This window comes from Zerene cesonia, chromosome 16, assembly GCF_012273895.1.
Source record: "Zerene cesonia ecotype Mississippi chromosome 16, Zerene_cesonia_1.1, whole genome shotgun sequence".
Lineage (NCBI taxonomy): Eukaryota > Metazoa > Arthropoda > Insecta > Lepidoptera > Pieridae > Zerene > Zerene cesonia.
The window spans coordinates 6,978,551-6,999,638 of NC_052117.1; the positions used below are offsets into that span (position 1 = coordinate 6,978,551).

The following is a 21,088-nucleotide window of genomic DNA, read 5'->3' on the forward strand; positions in this document are numbered from 1 at the left end:
GCTAATCTCTCGGACGAAGCCAAGCATAATTATGATAGAACTTCACTTACAGGTAAGTTCGTTTAATCACCAATTATAAGGAGGAAAGATACGATTTTTTGTCTGTAACGATTGACCCTAAAACCTGCATGACTAATTTGAATGTTGAAAGTATTTCCCCATCAATCTAAATCATGCCGGTGTAACACATGCCTATACTATATTGTAAATAATGAGATTGTTGCCTATAGAAAAAAATTACATAACCCAAGATTTAGAAATTAAAAACTTTTTTACGCTGGTCACGGGGAGACGCTCGCTGTAAAGTGTTCGAAACGTCGAGTTAATAATATAATGAATAAATCGCGTTTAAAATCCGTTAAAAAGTTTTTAATTTCTAAACGTATAATACTCGCGTAAAATCAAACACATAACCCTAGATTATTTTTTTCCTATAAAGACTTTATGTCGCATGCGCTGATCGCACACTTGGATTCGTGTATTCGTGCGAATGTGTGCATTAGGTTAATCACCGAATCGATCCTAATACGATTTGGTAAGGATATAGTTTGAGACCTTAAGAATTTTATAGTATAGTTTTATCCTGACAAAATCCCACAGGAACAGTAACTACGGGTACGGTTGAAATATTGTTAAGAGGTTTCTTAGTTGGTCTCTACTAATCTCAGGACTAAACTAATTTTGAAAATTTTTATACCATTAGAAAGATTTATAATGAACCAAAAAATGGCTTAAATCATTAATTATCGTAATTATGTACTTATATAATAGAGGTCTAAGAGTAATCATTTACGCTTTTAATCAAACAATAAATTTATATTAGTTCTTAAGGAAAATTTCGAGGAACTTGTTGGGTGAATCTTAATAAGAAATCGATTCTCTCACTAAGTACATAGTTGTTAATATATTCATCTAGATTGGCTGGTTTATCTTAAACACCGTTTGGAGGACTACTATTAAGCAAATTTCTATATGAGCAATTAAGATACACGGATAAGTTCTGAGCAGCTTATTTCATAAAGGTTTCTATACGAAACAAGCTGCTCAGTCCAGCCAACGTTTTGTAGTTTTACAAATTTTTACATTTGTGTTCCTAATCCAAGGAGACAAATCCATTAAGACATTAAAATTAGTTTATCCGTTCTTGAGTTATATGTTGTGTAACTGACACGACTTTCTTGTGTTTAAGTAAGACTGTTCGCCCTGGCTTTGCTCGTGGTACATATATAGCCTATATCACTCAGTGAAGTCGCAGCTTTCTAATGATGAAAGAATTTTTTAAATCGGTCCCGTAGTTTTTGAGTTTATCCATTACAAAGAAATAATATTTTATATTATCAATATAAGTTTGATCATATATTGAATATTTAAAAATAATATATAGAATATTTATTAATAATTATTCTATTACATACATTTATTTCTGGTTGCTTAATTGCAAGCGCCTTTGTCTATTTCAATCATATTTCAGAACATTGTTGATTAAATTTCCATTAACATGCTTTTGTATTAATTTAATTAATATGCGCGACGCGCGTATTGCTCTATTATTCAATAAGCGATTTTACGATTCTATAATTTAATTTTATATTTATATCTCGTTAAAAGATCATGTAGATTACAAAATAATATCCAATATTTAACGAATATCAACCGTTGAGGCATTCGTTAAAAGTAATTTAAATAAAATAATTATCTTTTAATCTTTATGAATGAATAAATGAATTAATGAAAATTCATTATTGCGCGCAAATCAAATAATATACAGGCGAACAAAAATCTTAAACAATTAGCAAAAGGTGCCTTTAATCAGCAAAATATTTATATAATGATTCGGCAATTACAATTTGCGCAATATAACAAGTTAAAGTATATTTAAAATAAAGGACATTTAGACACAAACAACAGTTATTATTCCACAATATAGCATAAAATTATAAGAAATTATTTGAATAATTTTTTTTGTATTTCAAACCCAGCGGTGATTAAATTTTTATACTACCATCGCGTAAATGCGCTTTAAAGATTAATCATTTTTACTCTTTCATTTAAATACAAGTTTGGTAAAGAAATGAATACAAAATTGTAGTGAATTGTATATGTTAGAGATTTTGTAAAGTACATATTTTTGTTTTTTTTTTTTGTATTGTTCACCTTATAGCGAAGAAGTACTTAAAAGTACTGAGCAAAATAGCACGTGATAAAAAAATCCAGACATGTTATGTTTCACTGCCCAAATGTCATCCGGATCTGACCAATTCATTCAGAAATGAATGTAAAGTTATTTAATAAGCATTATATTACTTTTAAAGCATATAATTATTATAAATTCTCATAAAAAAATTAACACATACAGATTAAATAATAAATCGATACTAAATAAAATTTAAAGAATCGAAAAAAATCGATCAAGAGTGATTTTTTCATTCGTTACATTAATGCTATAAAAAACACCAACAGAAATTAATCTTTTAAATACTTATAAATGCTTCTTCACATTCCAGATGAGGTTCAAAGACAAATCCAGTTATCAGAAGCAAAATTGATAATCACGGTACCAGAAATAGTTCCAGTTGTCAAAGAAGCTCTTGAAATGAACAAAAAAAGTATACCGATTATTGTAAACGACGTATTCAGTAAGCGACCAGAAGGAACAGTATCTTATAAAGAAATAATTGACAATACAAACATAGACACTAGTATACTGAAAGAGGTTAAACGAAAGTTCGATGACGTAGCTTTCTTACCATATTCAAGTGGTACCACGGGACTGCCTAAAGGAGTAGAACTGACTCATTATAACATAGTAACTAATTGCGAACAGCAAAATAATGAATGCCAGTTACATAATGATACAACAGGTAATTCTTTTATAATTTTGAAATACAATCAGCGTTTTTGATGTAAATTATGGCCTTTGGGACTTATTTTGTGCATGTGACTTGTTAAATATTACATTGGTCCTAGAGAAGAGGTCGTAGAGTTTAAATGTATATCTGTCTGTTTGCACGTCATGGTAATGACAACCTAGATACTTATCTTCATTGTCGAAAGTATTGTGGTATTGCAGTAATAGCTCTTTTATTTTGGCTAATTTGGATTTAGAATTAATATTAAAAGTTAAGTACAATGGGCCTCTCATCTTGTATAAGCTAAATATCAATTTCTTATACGCTTGGAGAATACATAATTTCCCTTTTGAAAATGATCTAAAGTCGGTCTTAATAGAGAAATTATCCTGCCAAATCATTCACTCAATATACTACCAGATTACAACTTCGCGAACAAAAACTCTAAAAATTGTTTTGGCTTGTCAAATCAAACAGGGTCGCATATGTGAATTTTGTTAAAATAATCCGTGCTTCGTAATGTCACACAATTCGATTAACATATTCAATATTTGCAATTCATATTAGTGTGGCTAATGCAAATACATTATATTTACAATAATACACTTCCGATTGACCACGGGTTAAATAAACTCAATCTTATAATAGCTTCTATATCTCCTACCCTTCATTTCAATCTGTTAAGGTAACGTGTTAATGTAAAAGAAAGATATAATGCTTTATAACTACATTAAATGTAATAATAACACAGTTTTTCTTTAATACGTTTTTGTTATGTTTTTATTATATGTTCATATTATAATATATTTTTATTATATGTTTTTATTATAATATATTGTATATTTTATGTTTTTGATATCTTTAATTTCTACTATTTTTCCTAGTTGTCATTTACAATATGACGACATAATAGAAGAACAATAATTGTATTTATTTATAAGCACATTTTTTCTCCAGTGCTGTTATAATTCTGTCACAATCATTAATTTGTTGGAAGGTCAAGCGAGGACTATCCAATTTTATGCTATGTGTCATGAACTGCAAATAATAATGAGCAACAACAGATTCCATTATAATAATATACATTTATATCTACTTGAGTTGTGGTTTGTAACCATACACCGGAGAGATCAAACTTAGTTGCTGCATTAGCTGGTGTATCCTGCCCTTAATCGCCAATGTATAAATCCTATAAACAAACTTCATAAAGCAGTTAAACATAGGAATAACAATATCATTACATCCTACAGCCCGAAATTACCGGTATCACGTGAGCGCACAGGCATAACGTTCATTACCCCTCGAAATATTACCCCTGTCTGAAGACGCAAACAACAATGGGTTGGTTTTTAATCCCGGGCTACTGAGTAATCACTCTTACATTTCTAGAAATACGTTGCATCGTTTGTCAATATTAACGTCTGCACCTTTGAAGGGTTCTCGGTTCAGTGCTCATAGTTTTAAAGTTATTGGTTATTTTTTTGGACGGTCCAGTTTAGTTAAGAGCGGTATTATGGTTTGTGATTTTACTTTTAGTATTGTATACGGACTTTTTGATTTATTAGATTTTGATAAATATCCCCTCATATTTCATGCAATTTTAAACAATCTCAAATTTATTTCATTTGATTTGAAAAATGTATCTAGCTTTAAAGGAAAAGTTAGACAGTCCTGGGGTTTTACCCGTTTGGTTCCCTTTCCCATGGAATTTCCGAGAAATTTGACCCAAACCGGTTCAGTGGTTTAGGTGTGATGAAGAGACATACAGACAGAGTTGCTTTCACTTTGATATATTGACTTTGAAAGTAGCTTATATGATCTGAATAAGTAGCCTGAATTTGAATTAATATTATGAACTCAAATATTAGACTACAACTCCTTTGAAAATAATTAATATGACTATAGGTATAAAAACCTATATATAAATAACTGTAACCTGTGTAATATTCAAATGCTGTTAAAAACAAAATAACTCAGTCTTTGCAGTAGTCGCTGACACGAGCTTGTATTATGTTAAAAATGCAAATTAAATTTCAAATAAAATGATTTACATGAAACATTCATAAATCTAACAAATGTTCGGTTTCAGAATCAAACCAGGATTCAACTCTAGCTATATTACCCATGTTCCATTCCTACGGTCTTGGTGTAGTCACCCTTCACAAACTGTCTGTTGGTACGAAACTGGTAACTCTGCCAAAATTCAAGCCTGACACATTCGTCGAAGCTCTAGCTAAGCATAAGATGGAGATGTTCTTCTTAGCGCCGCCGTTGTGTGAGTACAGAGAATAAGACTAATTATATGTTTTGTTTTATTCATAATTTATTCGGAAATAGAACTAAATAACCCATGTAATAAAAAAAAAGCAGTGGTGGCTCAGTGGTGAGAACCTCGGACTTCAAAATCGACTAGTCAGGGTTCGATACCGGGCGAGCGTGCAGGAAATAAATTGATTTTTCAATTTATCTGCGCATGTAGAATAACATCACTGCTCACGGTGAAGGAAAACATGGTGAGGAAACCGGCATGTCCGAGATTCAAAACATCGACGACATGTGACATCTGCCAATCCGTACTTGGCCAGCGTTGTAGATTATGGCCTGAACCCTCATAGGAGGCCTGTGTCCCAGCAGTGGGAACATATGTGGGCTGACGATGAACCCATGTAATACGAACATAATAGTAGCTTAAAAATACTGGTACAGTTTTTCCCTAAGCTACTATAACGTTGGTATTCCATGGGTAAATAAATTCAATTTCATTAAACAATTTATGTGATCAAAGTCGTCTTCTAAGACAAAGAAGCTTTATTATAAGACTTTGGGCGGGAATAAAAGCTATGCTACAGTTGCGAGTGAAATTCAACATTGTGTGTATTCGGTTGTTTTAAAAGATTGGTCTGTAACTGAATTGTAAAATATTTTTTATTAAACCAGTTTATATGCATGCAAGGATGGATATTTACTGTACCAATTGTAAAGAAAAATAATGTTTTTTCCAGTACTGTTCCTAGCGACGTACCCTCAAGTAAAAGCGAAGCACTTGGAACGCGTGCGAAGTGTCATCATCGGGGCTGCGCCTGTACCAAAAGTTGATGTTGAGACGTTTTTAAGAAAAATTGATGTGAGTTTGTTGCAAATCTAATATTGTTATTTATTTTGATAGCAAGGAAGTGCATGACATGAAATGATGACGGTTTAAATGATGTTTTTCGTTCTATTGCTTATCATTAATACTTGATGAAATGGTTATATATATTTCAATCCTAATAGAAACAAATAAAAATCTGAGATGTAGCCTATATTTTCTTCAAGGTTATAAAAGATTTATACACGCTCGTGAAAAAAATTAATCAGCTATTTTAGCATGTTAATTGTTGCGTAAAAACTGTTCTCTCATACAAAATAACTTCTTATTAACACTTCGCTTTCCCTTTTATTCCACTATTCAGAACTACTTTTCCTTTAACGTAATTCATAAACAATTAATACAGTCTTAGACATTGCTCTTATTTTGAAGTAAGGCGCATTTTATTCCATGCACATTCCATATGAGAATTCAACTATAGAATTGTAAACTTTGTTTGTATTTTAGAGGGACTGTCATGTTGCACAAGGCTACGGGCTCACTGAAACCAGTCCCTTGGCTACAATCAGCCCAATAGGATTCAAGAACTACACTAGCGTGGGATTCCCTCTGTCAAATACACAGTTGAGGGTGGTGGACGAAAATTTGAAAAACATGGGCCCTAATGAGGTATATTTACGACGCAAATTCTAAGTGCTTGGTAGATAGCTCTTATTCTAAATTTATCAGTACAAAATTTAGAAAAAAAGTGCTTTACTTACACATGACGTTTTTCGTTATTGATCTCCTAAAAATCTAAACGGTATGGGATACATAAACATTTGATACAAATCTATATCATTTAATGTCAATATATTTCACTTAAATATAACTTATATATTATATTACCCACGTTTCTTCTTACCTTGAAAATGAAGTTTCCTTTTAAAAGACGTTGCTATTGTTAATATTTAACGTATTGTCTCCCTTGAGAAGTTCTTTGCTGGGAGATAGGAATTGAATCGACCCAAATACGAAAAAAACCCGACTGTATATTTCGAAACAGGACCAATTCATTTCGTTTCAGCTTTGGGTATAAAAGTTAAAAAAAATATTACTCAAATATATACAATGTGAAAACGGTAGATATATGAATAAGTTAAATTTTATAGAAGTAAATCTAAGCCTTATCCTTTTTTATAAGCCGATGCTTGCGAACTACTTACAAGATACTTAATCTATGATTTGCGTATATTATGATATTGTAATATTATTTGTAAAATAATAGAATTAACAGAATGAGCCAACACAGAAAAAAATACTCACAACTTTATTAAGACGTGAATTTAAAAGTATATTTCTAAAGATTACAATAAGACAAAATTATAATTCGTTAATTAAGAAATAAATGTACACATATAGACGTATCACGTATGCTATGTTATACTATAAGACCTTGAAAGGTCTGAGCGTTGAATTGAATACAGTAATCGTGCGGTAATGGGGTTTGTAACAATAAACGTAACATTTAGTTTGTGGTTGAATACAGTTACATATTCGGAGCCACTTAGAATTAAGTTCCTATTGATCTAGATATAATTCCTAGACGAAGCGCTCAGTGCAGCGGTTAATGACCTCAGTCTGTTGCATCGAAACGAGTGGGTTCGCCAGCTATTGGATAAACATGTAATAAGCATAACGTTATCACAGTATGAAGACAAACAGTAGCTCAACGCCTTTGAATTCCTGGTAAATGCAGAAACCGTCTAGACAAATTTGTGGCTGTCAAAATTCAATAATAGTTAATTAAAAGCGGGTCTTGGTTAACATTAGATGATGATTTAGTTAAGCAGTAAGCAGTGTCTAACTTTTTTACAATATATTACATACATACATTATATAGGGTGTCCCACCGATGCTCTTTTATGTTTAATACTACTTATAGTCTTGAAAGCTCTGATAACGGAAAAAATACTTAAATAAGAAAACATCGTCCAGTTTCTTATTTGATGTTTTCTTAAAATTTATGTCTCTCTGAAAATATAATCTGAAAAGTGTGTGTGCGGGTGGCAAATGGAGACAGGGCCAGTTAGGATGTGCACAATGTACATAGAGTTTAAAATTCATCTAAAAGGAGAAAATCATGAGGGATTTTATGAATATTTTTAAGGTAATTAACATATTAAAAACTATAAGTTCCGTTGACCATCGGAGGGAGATGCTGTATATTACTTTAAATAATTTATATCTAATAATATAACAGACAAACATCCATCATCATCAAATCATCCCTCGACCGGGCTACATGCAAAACTTTAATGTTAAATACACAATGACATTACGTTAACGTCAACACCTACGTTAAGGAACTAGATTCAGTATCGCCTATTAAAAGGTCTCCAAAAGTACCAAGCGGAGTTGTATAAAACACTAGTTATATGCCTTCCTTATTTCTATAACCTTCTAGATATATGGAACATCTAAGATTGACATTAAAAGAAAATTCAAATGGAATACCTGATATTAGTGCATTCAAACAAACAAACACACAACAACTCTTCAACTGTATACTATCATATTAGTATAGATTCATTGACTTTAACACCTCATTTCTTGTCGAGTTCAAAGTCTATTTTATCGTCCACTCACGCGCGTAGGTAGAATTTGATTCAGACGATTTTTTTCATTATTGTATATCTTACATCAATGGTTGTAGAGACATATGTGAACTGACACTACGTTCTCGGTTCAACTGAACTGAGCCAATATGGCTCAGTTTGATTTGCCTCACTTTTCTTACGCATAATTGATTCCTCGTCGTAGAAGACTATTTTTAAAATAAATTACCAATTGCCTTTTAAATAATTAATCGTGTTTATTACAAACGTATTATTAACCCTATGTTCTATTTTTAAAATATGACGTTTGCTCGTTTGGAGTTCGGAGTCAATAGCATCTAAACTACACTAATTGTAAAATAAACATTACTCTTTGAGCTAGGTTTTAAATTGCTTAATATTGACATCATCATCGTATCATAAGGAGTGACGCTAAAAAGTTCGCTTTGTTAAATAAGTTCGTCATTAGTTTATTCATACAATTATAATACATCTATACACGTTTATGGTAAATCATCGTATTGAATATAATGACTAATAAGGCCAGATTTACACGGGTTCACACACGTGTCGCGATATATTTTGATACAGCTATTTTTTTAGTTGTGATCTCAAATATTATAGAATACTAGCTGCACCCGGCAAACGCTGTTCTCGCCTTACTCTTATCATTTAGGGGTATGAAAAATAGATGTTGGCTGATTCTCATAGATACCGGATAAGCACAAAAAATTTCATCAAAATCGGTCAAGCTGTTTCGGAGGAGTATAGCAACGAAAACTGTGACACGAGAATTTTATATATTAGATATAATAGTTTCCACTCTCATTCTTTGATCAATACAATAACGTCTATTTATCCTCCCCATATATACATCATAATTGATGAATCTTTAAAATAAATAAATATTCTAGAATAATTGTAACAAATTTGAAATGATCACATCTAATTTAATCAATTGTTATCGAGGAATGGGCATCGTGTAAAATTTCGTATTAGAATTAGGTGCGTTCATCTACAAATATATACCATGATTCTTTAATTACTTCAATTGTTTCATTGTAAAACAATAGCAGAGCATTAACATTATGATATAGATTTTATTGTTACTATTTTCACTATTTATTTATTTCTTCTTGTGTATTATGTTCTATCTAAATTGGAACAATAACTTGTAATTTATTTCAATTGCATTTATTAAACACGTGAATGAATGTGTTGATTATAACCAATATTCTATTAATTGGAGTTAATTTGCAGGTTGGTGAACTACTTATAAAAGGTCCTCATGTTATGAAGGGATATAAGGATAATCCGGAAGCAAATAGCCAAGTGTTTGTTGAAGATAAATGGTTCCGTAGTGGAGATCTAGCGAGGATAGCTGAAGACGGCTCTGTTTCTATTTCTGATAGACTGAAAGAATTGATAAAGGTAAGCCTAAGGATGAGAAAATAACATTATATGAGAAAATAACATAATAAATTTAATGTCTGTACTTTACTGTCTGTTTTTCCCTATAAAATCATTGACCCAGATATGATGACAATATGATACTAATTTCATTAAACAACTCAACCAATTTGGAAGATATTTAATACAGAGATAGTTTAAGATCTGAGATAGGACATCCTTTCTCAGATCTTAAACTATCTATATATATATCCTACTAATATTATAAATGCGAAAGTTTGTAAGGATGTGTGTGTGTTTGTTGCTCTTTTACGCAAAAACAACTGAACTGATTGTAATGAAGTTTGGTACGTAGATAGCTGGACAACTGGAATAACATATAGGCAACTTTGTATCCAGATATTCCTACGGTATATCTGGATACAAAACCGACTTACACGGATAAAACCGTGGGGCGCAGCTAGTATCCTCTAAAATAATGTTATTTTTCGGAAATCCCATGGCAAGAATAACTAATCGGGTAAAACCCCAACATCCATACTTTCCTTTCACTACATGGTCGACGCTGCCAAAAGGTAGCACTGAGTATGTGGAATTCATATAAGTTATGTTATAGGTAAACGCTTATCAAGTGCCACCAGCAGAGTTGGAGGGTGTTTTAAAGGAACATCCAGATATCTTCGATGCTGCTGTCGTGCCAGTACCCGATCCTGCCACGGGAGAAAAGCCAAAAGCATTCGTTGTATTGTACGAGAATAAATACGTAACTGAAACAAACATACTGGAGTTCGTAAGCAAACGAGTTGCGCCGTACAAGAGAATTAAAGAAGTAGTTTTTCTTAAGGAAATTCCAAAGAATCCGTCCGGTAAAATATTAAGAAGAGTTCTCATTGAGAAATATTGTTAATTCACATATGTAATACTAGCGGTCCGCCCGGCTTCGCCCGTGGTACATATATAGCCTTACTTAATAAATGCGCTATCTAACGCTGAAATAATTTTTTTTAAATCGGACTAGTAGATTCTGAGATAAGTGCGTTCAAACAAACTCTTCACTTTATAATATTTGTATAGATGTATTGACTACTGCGTCGAGGACAATTAATAAATTTATGATGTTATTGAAGAAATGTAAAGCGCATTCGTATCAAATTTATAAAATTTGTTGATGGGTATTCAATTATCTTTAACTGGTTAAAAAAAAAACTTCGTTGAGATAATAAAATATTGTTACAAACGTAAATAGAAAGTTTTAGAGAGTTGTTTATGCTCTTGTTTATCTGAGCTTCCATTTTTGGAGACTTACGTTTTTACGTGAGGATTTTATATGATGACAAAATAAAATGTTATAAACTGGTTTTAGTGTATTTTATTTTAAACATAAATAAAAGAAGGAAAGCAAAATATGGGGATTAAACAATTATCTGAAACGTTTTAAGACCCGAGAAATAATAATAAAGATTCATACTGAATTTCTCCGAATGTGGAAGTATTATCTTAAATGCTTTAGCAACTAGACTGACGGTCCGCCTCGGTTTCGCCTGTGGTACATGTACACAGAGGTACACAGTCTATAGCCTCAATAAATGGGCCATCTAACACTGAAATAATTTTTCAAAACGTACCAGTAGTTCCTGGGATTAGCACGTTCAACCAAATAAACTCTTCTTTACAATATCAGTATAGATTTAAATAATAAATATATATCATACAAATAATTTCATGTGGCGAATCCTATCAATTATTAGTTGTTGAAGGTAAATAATTTATGTGACGTAAACGATTTTAAAAATTCTTTTACCAATAGAGTCCCAACTCGAGAGGTCAACTCAGGCGGAGCTGGGACAAGTAGCTAGTTAGGCTATTAAAGGAAATCATCATCTGATTCTTTTTCTGCAAAATATGCAAGTGTTGTTGCAAATAAATATTAATATAAACCTGGATATTTAATGCGACATTGTATGGGTGATTTATTTAACTCTTATAAATGATCCCATCAAGTTAAGCACGCTTGATTCCAGGTGACATTCAAGGAGTGTATTTATTATGCAAATTTATTTTATTAATGTATGTATATCCGCATATCGCTGGTATATCAGGCGGCAACCGACTTCAAAATACGTGATTTCCATTACTTTCAGTTCGATACATACAAAATATAATCCACGATGAAGTTTCTATGAGTATATTCTATTTTTAGTTTTTAATAGTATGTAGTATTTAATATAATATAGATTGACCGCCTTCTTGGCACAGTGGTTAACGCGTGAGCGTAGAACCGAGGGTTCCTGGGTTCGATTCCCGGTGGGGACGCACGAAAAAAAACGTCTCGCTCTGGCAGGACACAGAAGGCTGATCACCTACTTGTCCATAAAAAAAAATCGATCAGTGAAACAGATGTATATCATCTGCCCCATACCCCAATACACGGGACTTCACTTATATAATATAAGAGCAGTTTTGTGTGTGTGTGTTTAACCGTACCGAGGCGATGCCTTACCATTCCGCCACCCATTCATTATCTCTATATATATAAAATTCTCGTGTCACGATGTTCTTTACCATACTCATCTAAAACGGCTGGAATGATTCTCAAGAAATTTTGTGTGCGTATCGAGTAGGTCTGAGAATCGGCCAACATCTATTTCTTATACCCCTAAGTGATAAGAGTCGGGCAGAACAGCGTTTGCCGGGTCAGCTAGTATTATATATTTTTATGATAAATGACACAAAGTTGATTAGAGTATTATACAGTCGAATTGGAATTTGATTTATTTCGCGACAGGCAAATAACACACATAAAATGTTAATAATAATCGTCGATAATACGTCTTGTATTTTATTGTCTGGTGTTTCAATTAAACTACAATTATTCTATAAAATATGCATTCCCTGAGTCTTGGCTTAATGAATCGCCGTAATAAATGTTGAAAAATGATAATACGTATAAATTATTGGTAAATTTACCTCATATATTTCATTGTAACGTCGTCGTATGCGTAAAATTAAAGCCTTTTACAGTTAAACTATTTTATTGGTCAAATATTTCACTCCGACTTTCGGAACTGTATTTAAAAATGAAATTTAATATTGCACATCTGAACGCTACTACCCAGGAAATGTTCATATCCTGAATCCAATCTTTAATCAAACAGCACATGTTGAATATTCTATTTGGAAGGCGAACATTGTTTTTTCATATTTGATAAAAACAGTCGCATATTGTGCCGCGGCGTGGGCTTTGGTATTTCCCAGAGTTGATGCTTTGACTCCGATGATTTTTGAAAAAACAATATGTTTTTGTTAGGATATTGACAGTTATATATTAAATTAAGATGAATTTTGAATTTGGAAATCGATTTGAATTTTGAATTTTAGTGTAGAATGTTTAAATAATCGCAGATAATCTCTGTTTCGAGTCGTCAAATTGGTTCACAGAGTTTTTGTTTTTCTTATAATAATGTGTCATCAGGAGATTGAAGTATGACCGGACTGTGAATATTGTAAAAAAATCTATTTCTGCCTACTCATAATATGCTACTCAGACCAATCTGATAAGTGTTCTCCGTGATTTAGACATAACGGATATGCTATAAAATGTTTTTTTAAACATTTAACTTCAAATTGTAAGAACTATACAAAATTGAAATGGGACCATATGGGTGGCAGCTTTCGATTAAAAAAAGAATCATGAAAATCTGTTCACACAGTGAAAAGTTATGGGGTAACAAACACAAAAACTACAGTCGAATTGATAACCTCTTTTTTTAATATTATTGTCAGGTACTTTAATAGATTCACCGACGAAAGAATAATTAAGATCGCAATATGTATATTGCCAATACGTATAGCTAATGTCGTAATTTATAGGAGCGGTAAAAACAAATGAATGCGAATGGTCAGCCGGGGCTCCTACGATATAACAATGCTAAGAATGTAGGCGCCACGATTTTGCGTCTTTATGGGATATCCAAATTGATTGAGACGATTTATTTGAATTCCAATGTAAAATTGGAATTCCTCGCTATTATTATATTGGTATTTTGTTTACGTTTCGTAGTAGCTTTGACATTATAATGGCTTTGACTCCGAGGGCTGCTTAATTTGAATTTTTGTGATATCGTCTTCAAAGAAGTTCGCACAGCTTAAATTACTTTGTGTGCGTGATATAGATTTTGTGAGTTTAATTGTACGTAGAAAATAAATTATATAATAATATTCTCCATGTTTTGTAAGTTATTCGGTTTGATTGATAAGTACTTATTGCAGGAAAAAATTGTATGCAGTTCTGATTTTACTATTACTATTTTCCGTTCCTTCGCTTTCCTTGGTTTCCCGTGGCTTCGCCCGCGTAAGATAGCCATCAGGTTTTCCAAACATAATTCCCGCTCCCATAGGATTCCCGGGATAAAAACTGTCCTTTCTCGGATCCGTAACCATATCTGTACCAGATTTCATTCATATCATGGTTTAGGCGTGAAGAAGAGACAGGTAGAAAGACAGAAAGATATGCATAGTTCCTTCGCATTTATATTATACATTATTTACAGTACGGTGTGCATATATAACATTGTATATTATGTATAAGATTTCGCACACGTGCCGGAACATATTTCTATTCATAAATTATAAGCTTACTGTTTCCGTAACTTATTACGAATAAAGCGTACGTTATAAATGTTAATAAACTTATTATAACAACAATATAATAAAACAAATCACTTTTCCTGTTTTTATAAATTTGTTTTGTTTATTTCCGTTTAGGACAAGATCTAGTGTGTTAGGTTTTGATTTAATTCACATAAATAAATAAACATAAAAAAATACAATACAAATAAAAATTCAAATAGTAGGTAGTGTGATAGTAGATTCTTCATATTTATGTAATGTTTTGACTCGGAATTTTATGGACGTCAAAGGTCACAGTCTAGCATATTACTTATTGAAAATCCTAACAACGATAAGATGTTTAATTTACAAAGATATTTAAATAAATGAACTTGTATAACATTTTGTGTCAATTTTGAAATTTTAGTTCTTTGTTTTTGCACCATGAAATTTAATTTAATTAATAATGTGATTATATACATAAAGTAGAATTATACCTCTATTAGCTTTACCAAAAGAAAGAAATATGGATATATAAATAAACATTATAATTGGATAAGATCTATAAATGCTCTATGGGAAATGGCCTTACGTGTATTATGAGAAATTTGTTATTATCTTCATAAATTATTATTGGGTAACCATAACTGATGACCTTTCCGTAATAAACGAGGTCAATTCGGAATTATTTCATTATCTTTATATACACTTATATACACTTTATAACACTAATCGCCAGTCCCGGCTTCGTCCGGCGCAACCCGGGGAAAACAAAGAATTTAGCTTATGATACTCACAAATAACCTTCTATTGCTGATTTTTTTTTAAATTTAGGTTCCATAGATCCACAGATAAATAAGATCATAAACGTTTGGGACCTCTTTATAACATTCGCAGATATAAAATAGTTACCCAAGTAACAGAATGTATAAGTAATCGCGGTAAGTGTAATTAAAATATACACGAAAACATTGAGAAAATGGTATTCTGTAAGTTTCATTACCGTTCGTAACAGTTTGACCGCCTCCTTGGCACAGTTTTTAACGCGTGAGCGTAGAACCGAGGGGTCCTGGGTTCAATTCCCGGTGGGGACGCACAAAAAAATGTGTCGGTCTGGCAGGACACAGAAGGTTGATCGCCGACTTGTCCGTAAAGAAAATCGATCAGTGAAACAGATGTACCTCATCTGCCCCATACCCCACTAGGGGACACGGGACTTCACCTTATATTCTGTAAGTTTGATCAATAAAATAAATACGTATGAAAATGTAGCTTAGATAATATGAGTAGAAGAAACTCTCCTTTACGTACGCAAGCTGTAGAAATAACACGTATTTCAACAGCCTATTACGTAACATATCATGCTATCATTAAGTATGCAAGATGAGATTTATGTATTCGGACATTTTTTTCTATTCGGACTAAAACAATTCTAGTGATATATTACTTATAGATATTCTGGGAAATACCCTACTGATTAACCGCGCAAAAACGAAAGTTAGAAATATAGAATGCCACAAAACAAGCGCTCGAGGTCGTGATCCGAACGAAAATAAGTTTTTTACTATATCGCTTTTAGTTTTTTGCTTATAACTTAGGCGCCACATAAGGAAAATTCCTTAAATACTTGTAACATTGCATATGATTATTTAATAAACATGCCTAAACAAATAACTCATGATAATGAGACTCAATATGATACTCGAAAAATTTCTTTATCTCAATCATATTTTTTTAAATTTAGAAGTATTTTTACATATACATGCGATATTTGATTAATGAATCTCAAACAGATTAAGGAACTGGATGACGGAGCATTGCTGGTTGGTCTTTTGATGTTGAATTGTGTGGCCAGGTCTATTAATCCCATTCGTGACCCCGGGTTGCTGTATTTCATGAAAACCTTTGGAGCCGTTTCTAAGATAAATAAGATAAGAGTTACTATTTTAGTATCATATAAAAACTTTTTTGTTAATGAACAAAAAACCAAATATGTTTAAAACATCTAGAAAAAAAAAATTGCACTAGCTTTAATCTATTCAAGTTTTTGTGGTGTCTAGGGGGATATATAAAAAATATGCACCGTCACCGATTGAGGAACAATTTCACTGGTTCAATATACTCAACAAGGATGTACAAATACAATAACCGGATCTTGTGAAACGGCGTCAAATCCAAAATAAAAAAGCAAACCCCACGCAGGTTCATTTGCATCTCGTATGTTCCAAAATTCTTGCTTCGACTAATGCACTTTAGATATTTGGATTGACGAAACGTCTTCTCATTAGCTTACTTATTAGCTCCGGGATTAGATTTTGACATGATTGAGTCCAGAATTAAGGGAGTAGTATGTGTTTCCACGTCTTGTTAGAATAAAAAATGGATATTTAACTATACTAATATTATAAAGTTGAAGAGTTTGTTGAACGCACTAATCTCAGGAACTACTGGGTCGATTTGAAAAATTCTTTCAGTGTTAGATAGCCCATTTATTAAGGAAGGCTATATATGTACACGGGCGAAGCGGGGGCGCAGCGCTAGTTGAAAATAAGGATGAACGTCCACTAAAATCAATAGTTAAATATCTTAGACATGTGCCTTACATTTAGAAATTAAAAACTTTTTAACGGATTTTAAACGCGATTTATTCATTATATTATTAACCCGACGTTTCGAACACTTTACAGCGAGCGTATAATGAATATATATGCTATAAATACTATGTGCCATACATTCATAAAAAAGGTCTGCTCATTGGTATACTTTGAGAATACCATAATTCAATAACAACATAACATTCAATAAAAGAGCTAAAATATCATATTAGTTTTACCTTTTAATATCATCACATGAATTCCATTTAAAATTCTCGGGCAAAGTGGATAAAATACATATTTGACAAATAATAATGTTATACTAAATCATATGACATGCATTCACATATTATTTACAATGTTTATCAAAACTGTTTAACAGGAGTCAGTCTCAAACAGGGTCACTACCCACTGCACCAATTGACTGTCAATTTGGTGGACAGCCATAGCTCTTGGGAGCTGAGCTGTCCATATTTATACAGGTTTCTATTTAATGATCACGTAAATAAGACGCGTAGGCACCTTTTTTTTTATGTCATCGTCGACAATGGAGCTGGTGGGTCGCCTGCTGGTAAGCGCTACCACCGCCCATGAACATTTGGAGAGGCGTAAGGTCCAATGCAGATCTTACGCCTCTACAAATGGATTGGCGACTGCAAGTTGGAACGGGATTAGGAAAGGATTGAAGAGAGGAATAAAGGAGGGGACTGGGAAGGGTAAGGAAGAGGATATGGGCCTCCGGCTCCCCCACTCACCGAACGAAACACAGCAGGATGCTATTTCACGCCGGTCTTCAATCCTCTGTGAATGTTCATGGGCGATGGTGATCGCTTACTATCAGGTGAACCACCAGCTCGCTATGAAATAACAAAAAAGCCAACTACAACACAATTTTAAGAGCAAATTAATTTAATTATGATAATCGCTACCCACTCATCTGTTTGTACTCGGTCCTAGCCGAGCCAAGTAGATATTAGATAGGTAGGTGTATTAAGTGCTGCTATATAAAATTCATTAAACAGTATATTCTTGTAGGTGGTTGAATTCCAACCAGCCCCTTCACTAAAACTCTTTTTGTAATGTTTAGTTGGTAGTCCACTGTTGCAGGTACAGGGAAAGAGGCACCTAGGCCTCTTTCCCCGAAGGACGTAAAAGCTTTCCGGATTCTACTGAGGAAAAAGTTAGTATCCATTTTACAACTTGCCACGCACCGACTATATACCTGTATGGGTATAGGTAACGCTTATAGTAACTATATTATATACTTAATTTAAGTCCCGTTTAATCTATACTATATAATATTACAATGGTGAAGAGTTTATTGTTTGTTTATTTGAACGTGTTAATCTCAGGAACTATTGGTCCGTTTTGAACAATTCATTCAGTTTTAGATAGCCCATTTATTGAGGAAGGCTTTAGGCTATTTATGTACCAAGGGCGAAGCCGGAGCGGACCGCTAGTCAAAGATAAATCCAACCGAACAACAATCTTTAAAAACGTTGCGTTAATAATTTGCAATTTTACAAACAAGCAAACTCTTTATTTAGCTGTATATAATACTATAGATTTGATTTTTATTATAATAAATGTTTGAATAGTTTAATTAAGTATTTTTTTGCATCGTAACTAATCGATTAATCAAATCGCCGGCAATTAGAGAAATTAAAATGTTTTTGATAGCAAATATTACCTTTGTTAACTGCTTTCGCATCATCTTGTGATTGATTCGTTATGCGCATTTAGTTCTCAACTAGTCATTTTTGCAAACAAAAACTTCTCACATTACATGTGCATAACCACGTACAAAGTTTTAAGAAATATATGGCGATGCTTTAAAATAACTAATTGTCAATATTATGTTTGTTATTTCTATTTATTTGACAACGATTACCAGTTAATATCATGTTTGTTATTTCTATTTATTTGACGACTATGAATCATGATGAGCGAAGTCATAAGTCGACTAAGGTTGTGTCCAAAAAGGTGACGTCTTCGTATAATATTTACGTATTCATTTCAGAATAACTTCCTGACCCAACGCTACGTAGTTAATCAAAGAAGTTTTCTAAGGATGTAAACGGATCTGAGAACTGGTAATAATAAAAATGACGTTTGTTTACATTGGAATGATGAATCACCCGTATTTCCCTCAAATTCCTTACAGCGTCGTGACCTTCATAAGGCCGTTTATACACTATGCGACGCTTTCTTCAAAACGATATCTCTTGAACTAGATTTACCATTTCAATGTTAGTGTTCAATCAAATTGATTCCAATGTTCGCTTAGTAACAAAATATAGATAACATAATAGCTTTACAGCCCAATAAATTTTGAATTCAAGGTTTGCAAATATGGAAGAATAAAAAATTAAATGACTTCCTTCAAATTTAATACGAACAATGAAGTGGAATACATTAAGCTTTATGTCTATAAATTATATCGCTATCAAAATTAATTATTCAGGTTCCAAAATGATCGTGAGGTGAGCCTGCTATAAAACACCTATTAAAGTAATTACAAAAAAAATGTTGATCAGATTTTTAATGAAACACCATACGATAATTGAATTTAATTAATAGTATATTATAGCTTGACTGCGATAACCGTCCGCGTACGCAAAATTCATTACTTTAACCTCAATAAGAAAGTCTCGAGTGACTTAATAAAAAAGTATTATTGGCGTAAACAGATTAATAAACAATGTGTTTTGCATATCGCCTTTGATATTTTATCCGCAACGTATCGGCGTCGCGTTACGCGAAGTCGAAAGTATGTGACCGGCCGGTTCAGCATAAAAACATGTGTAAGATACGCAAGTGGTCAGTCTCGCTTGATATATCTTAACGGACGAAGCCTTGTGAAGGCTGTATACTGCTAAAATGGTGTCGAGGATTGTGTGCCTTGCGTTATTTGTGGCTTTGGCGAGCGGCGCCACGTGGCGCGGCAAGTTACCACCGAAACCTGAACATCTTGGTGAGTACTTACCTTATTGAAGTAAATAATGTTTTTTATAAGCATAGTTCATAAATAGCTGACGGAAGAATCATTCAATTGTGGGCTAATTAAATTGTTATGTTCTGTATCGAATGTTTTTAGACAACGAATACTATAGGTACATAAACGATCTCATGAACCGTTATATTATATTTATCACAAATATCTTTTAGAGGACCACATTCCACAAATTCTTTACAAATACTTTTGTGATAACCATATAAGTTATGATGGAATTCAGAGCCGTTTGCTTGTAAATAATGACCTGTTTAAGGAAAAATGTATTAGAAAAGCAATCGCTTCATTCTAAATATTTTTTGTTATTTGTTTGTGGCTTAATTTTTTTCGTAGTGGAGTACATTTGATTATTGATAAAAATACTTTCCAGTGTTTCTATTCATTTGAAATTATTAACGTTTCATTAGATTAAGCAACATTTGATCACAAATTAGATAATATTATTACGTCTTTCAGCAGTAAGAAACATATATACCTAAATGTGGTAACATTTATAAATTAATTTAATTAAAAAGAAATGTATTTGTCACGTCATTATAAATAATGACCACAAGATGCGCCGTGCGGTTTCACCCGCGGACGATACCACGGGCAATAGCAAGTATTTATATAGATCATGTCTTATTCTGATGTATAAGCAACATTATTGTGTACAGTTTCATCAAAATCCGTATAGTCCTTTTAACGTGAAAAAAAAACAAACATCCATTCATCCATCCATGCTAACGAACTTTCGCCTTTATGTTATTAATAGGATAATTATAAGTAAGACAATATTTATTATTTTCTAGAGACTAAACGATAAAACTGTAGAAGAAACTGTGATACGTTATATACATAAATTAAAAAATAGGTTTACTTAGTCTGGCCATAAATACTGTTACACTTAATTATAAAAAAATATTACATTTGAATTTCGAATCTGTCAT

At 32.5% G+C, this 21,088-nt stretch overlaps 2 protein-coding genes across 2 annotated transcripts in view; both read left to right on the forward strand.

Moving 5' to 3' along the window:
* The window catches only part of LOC119833116 (4-coumarate--CoA ligase 2-like), a 16,476-nt gene extending 5,184 nt beyond the window's left edge, over positions 1-11,292 (forward strand). The window contains exons 3-8 of the mRNA XM_038357002.1: positions 2,505-2,861; positions 4,939-5,124; positions 5,852-5,973; positions 6,445-6,606; positions 9,795-9,965; positions 10,561-11,292. Of these exons, the coding sequence (XP_038212930.1) occupies positions 2,505-2,861; positions 4,939-5,124; positions 5,852-5,973; positions 6,445-6,606; positions 9,795-9,965; positions 10,561-10,851 (1,289 nt within the window). The 3' untranslated portion in view covers positions 10,852-11,292. The remainder of the gene's footprint in view (positions 1-2,504; positions 2,862-4,938; positions 5,125-5,851; positions 5,974-6,444; positions 6,607-9,794; positions 9,966-10,560) is intronic.
* Positions 11,293-19,969: 8,677 nt separating this feature from the next.
* The window catches only part of LOC119833094, a 6,530-nt gene continuing 5,411 nt past the window's right edge, over positions 19,970-21,088 (forward strand). Inside the window, exon 1 of the mRNA XM_038356971.1 lies at positions 19,970-20,120. Within this exon, the coding sequence (XP_038212899.1) occupies positions 20,027-20,120 (94 nt within the window). The 5' untranslated portion in view covers positions 19,970-20,026. The remainder of the gene's footprint in view (positions 20,121-21,088) is intronic.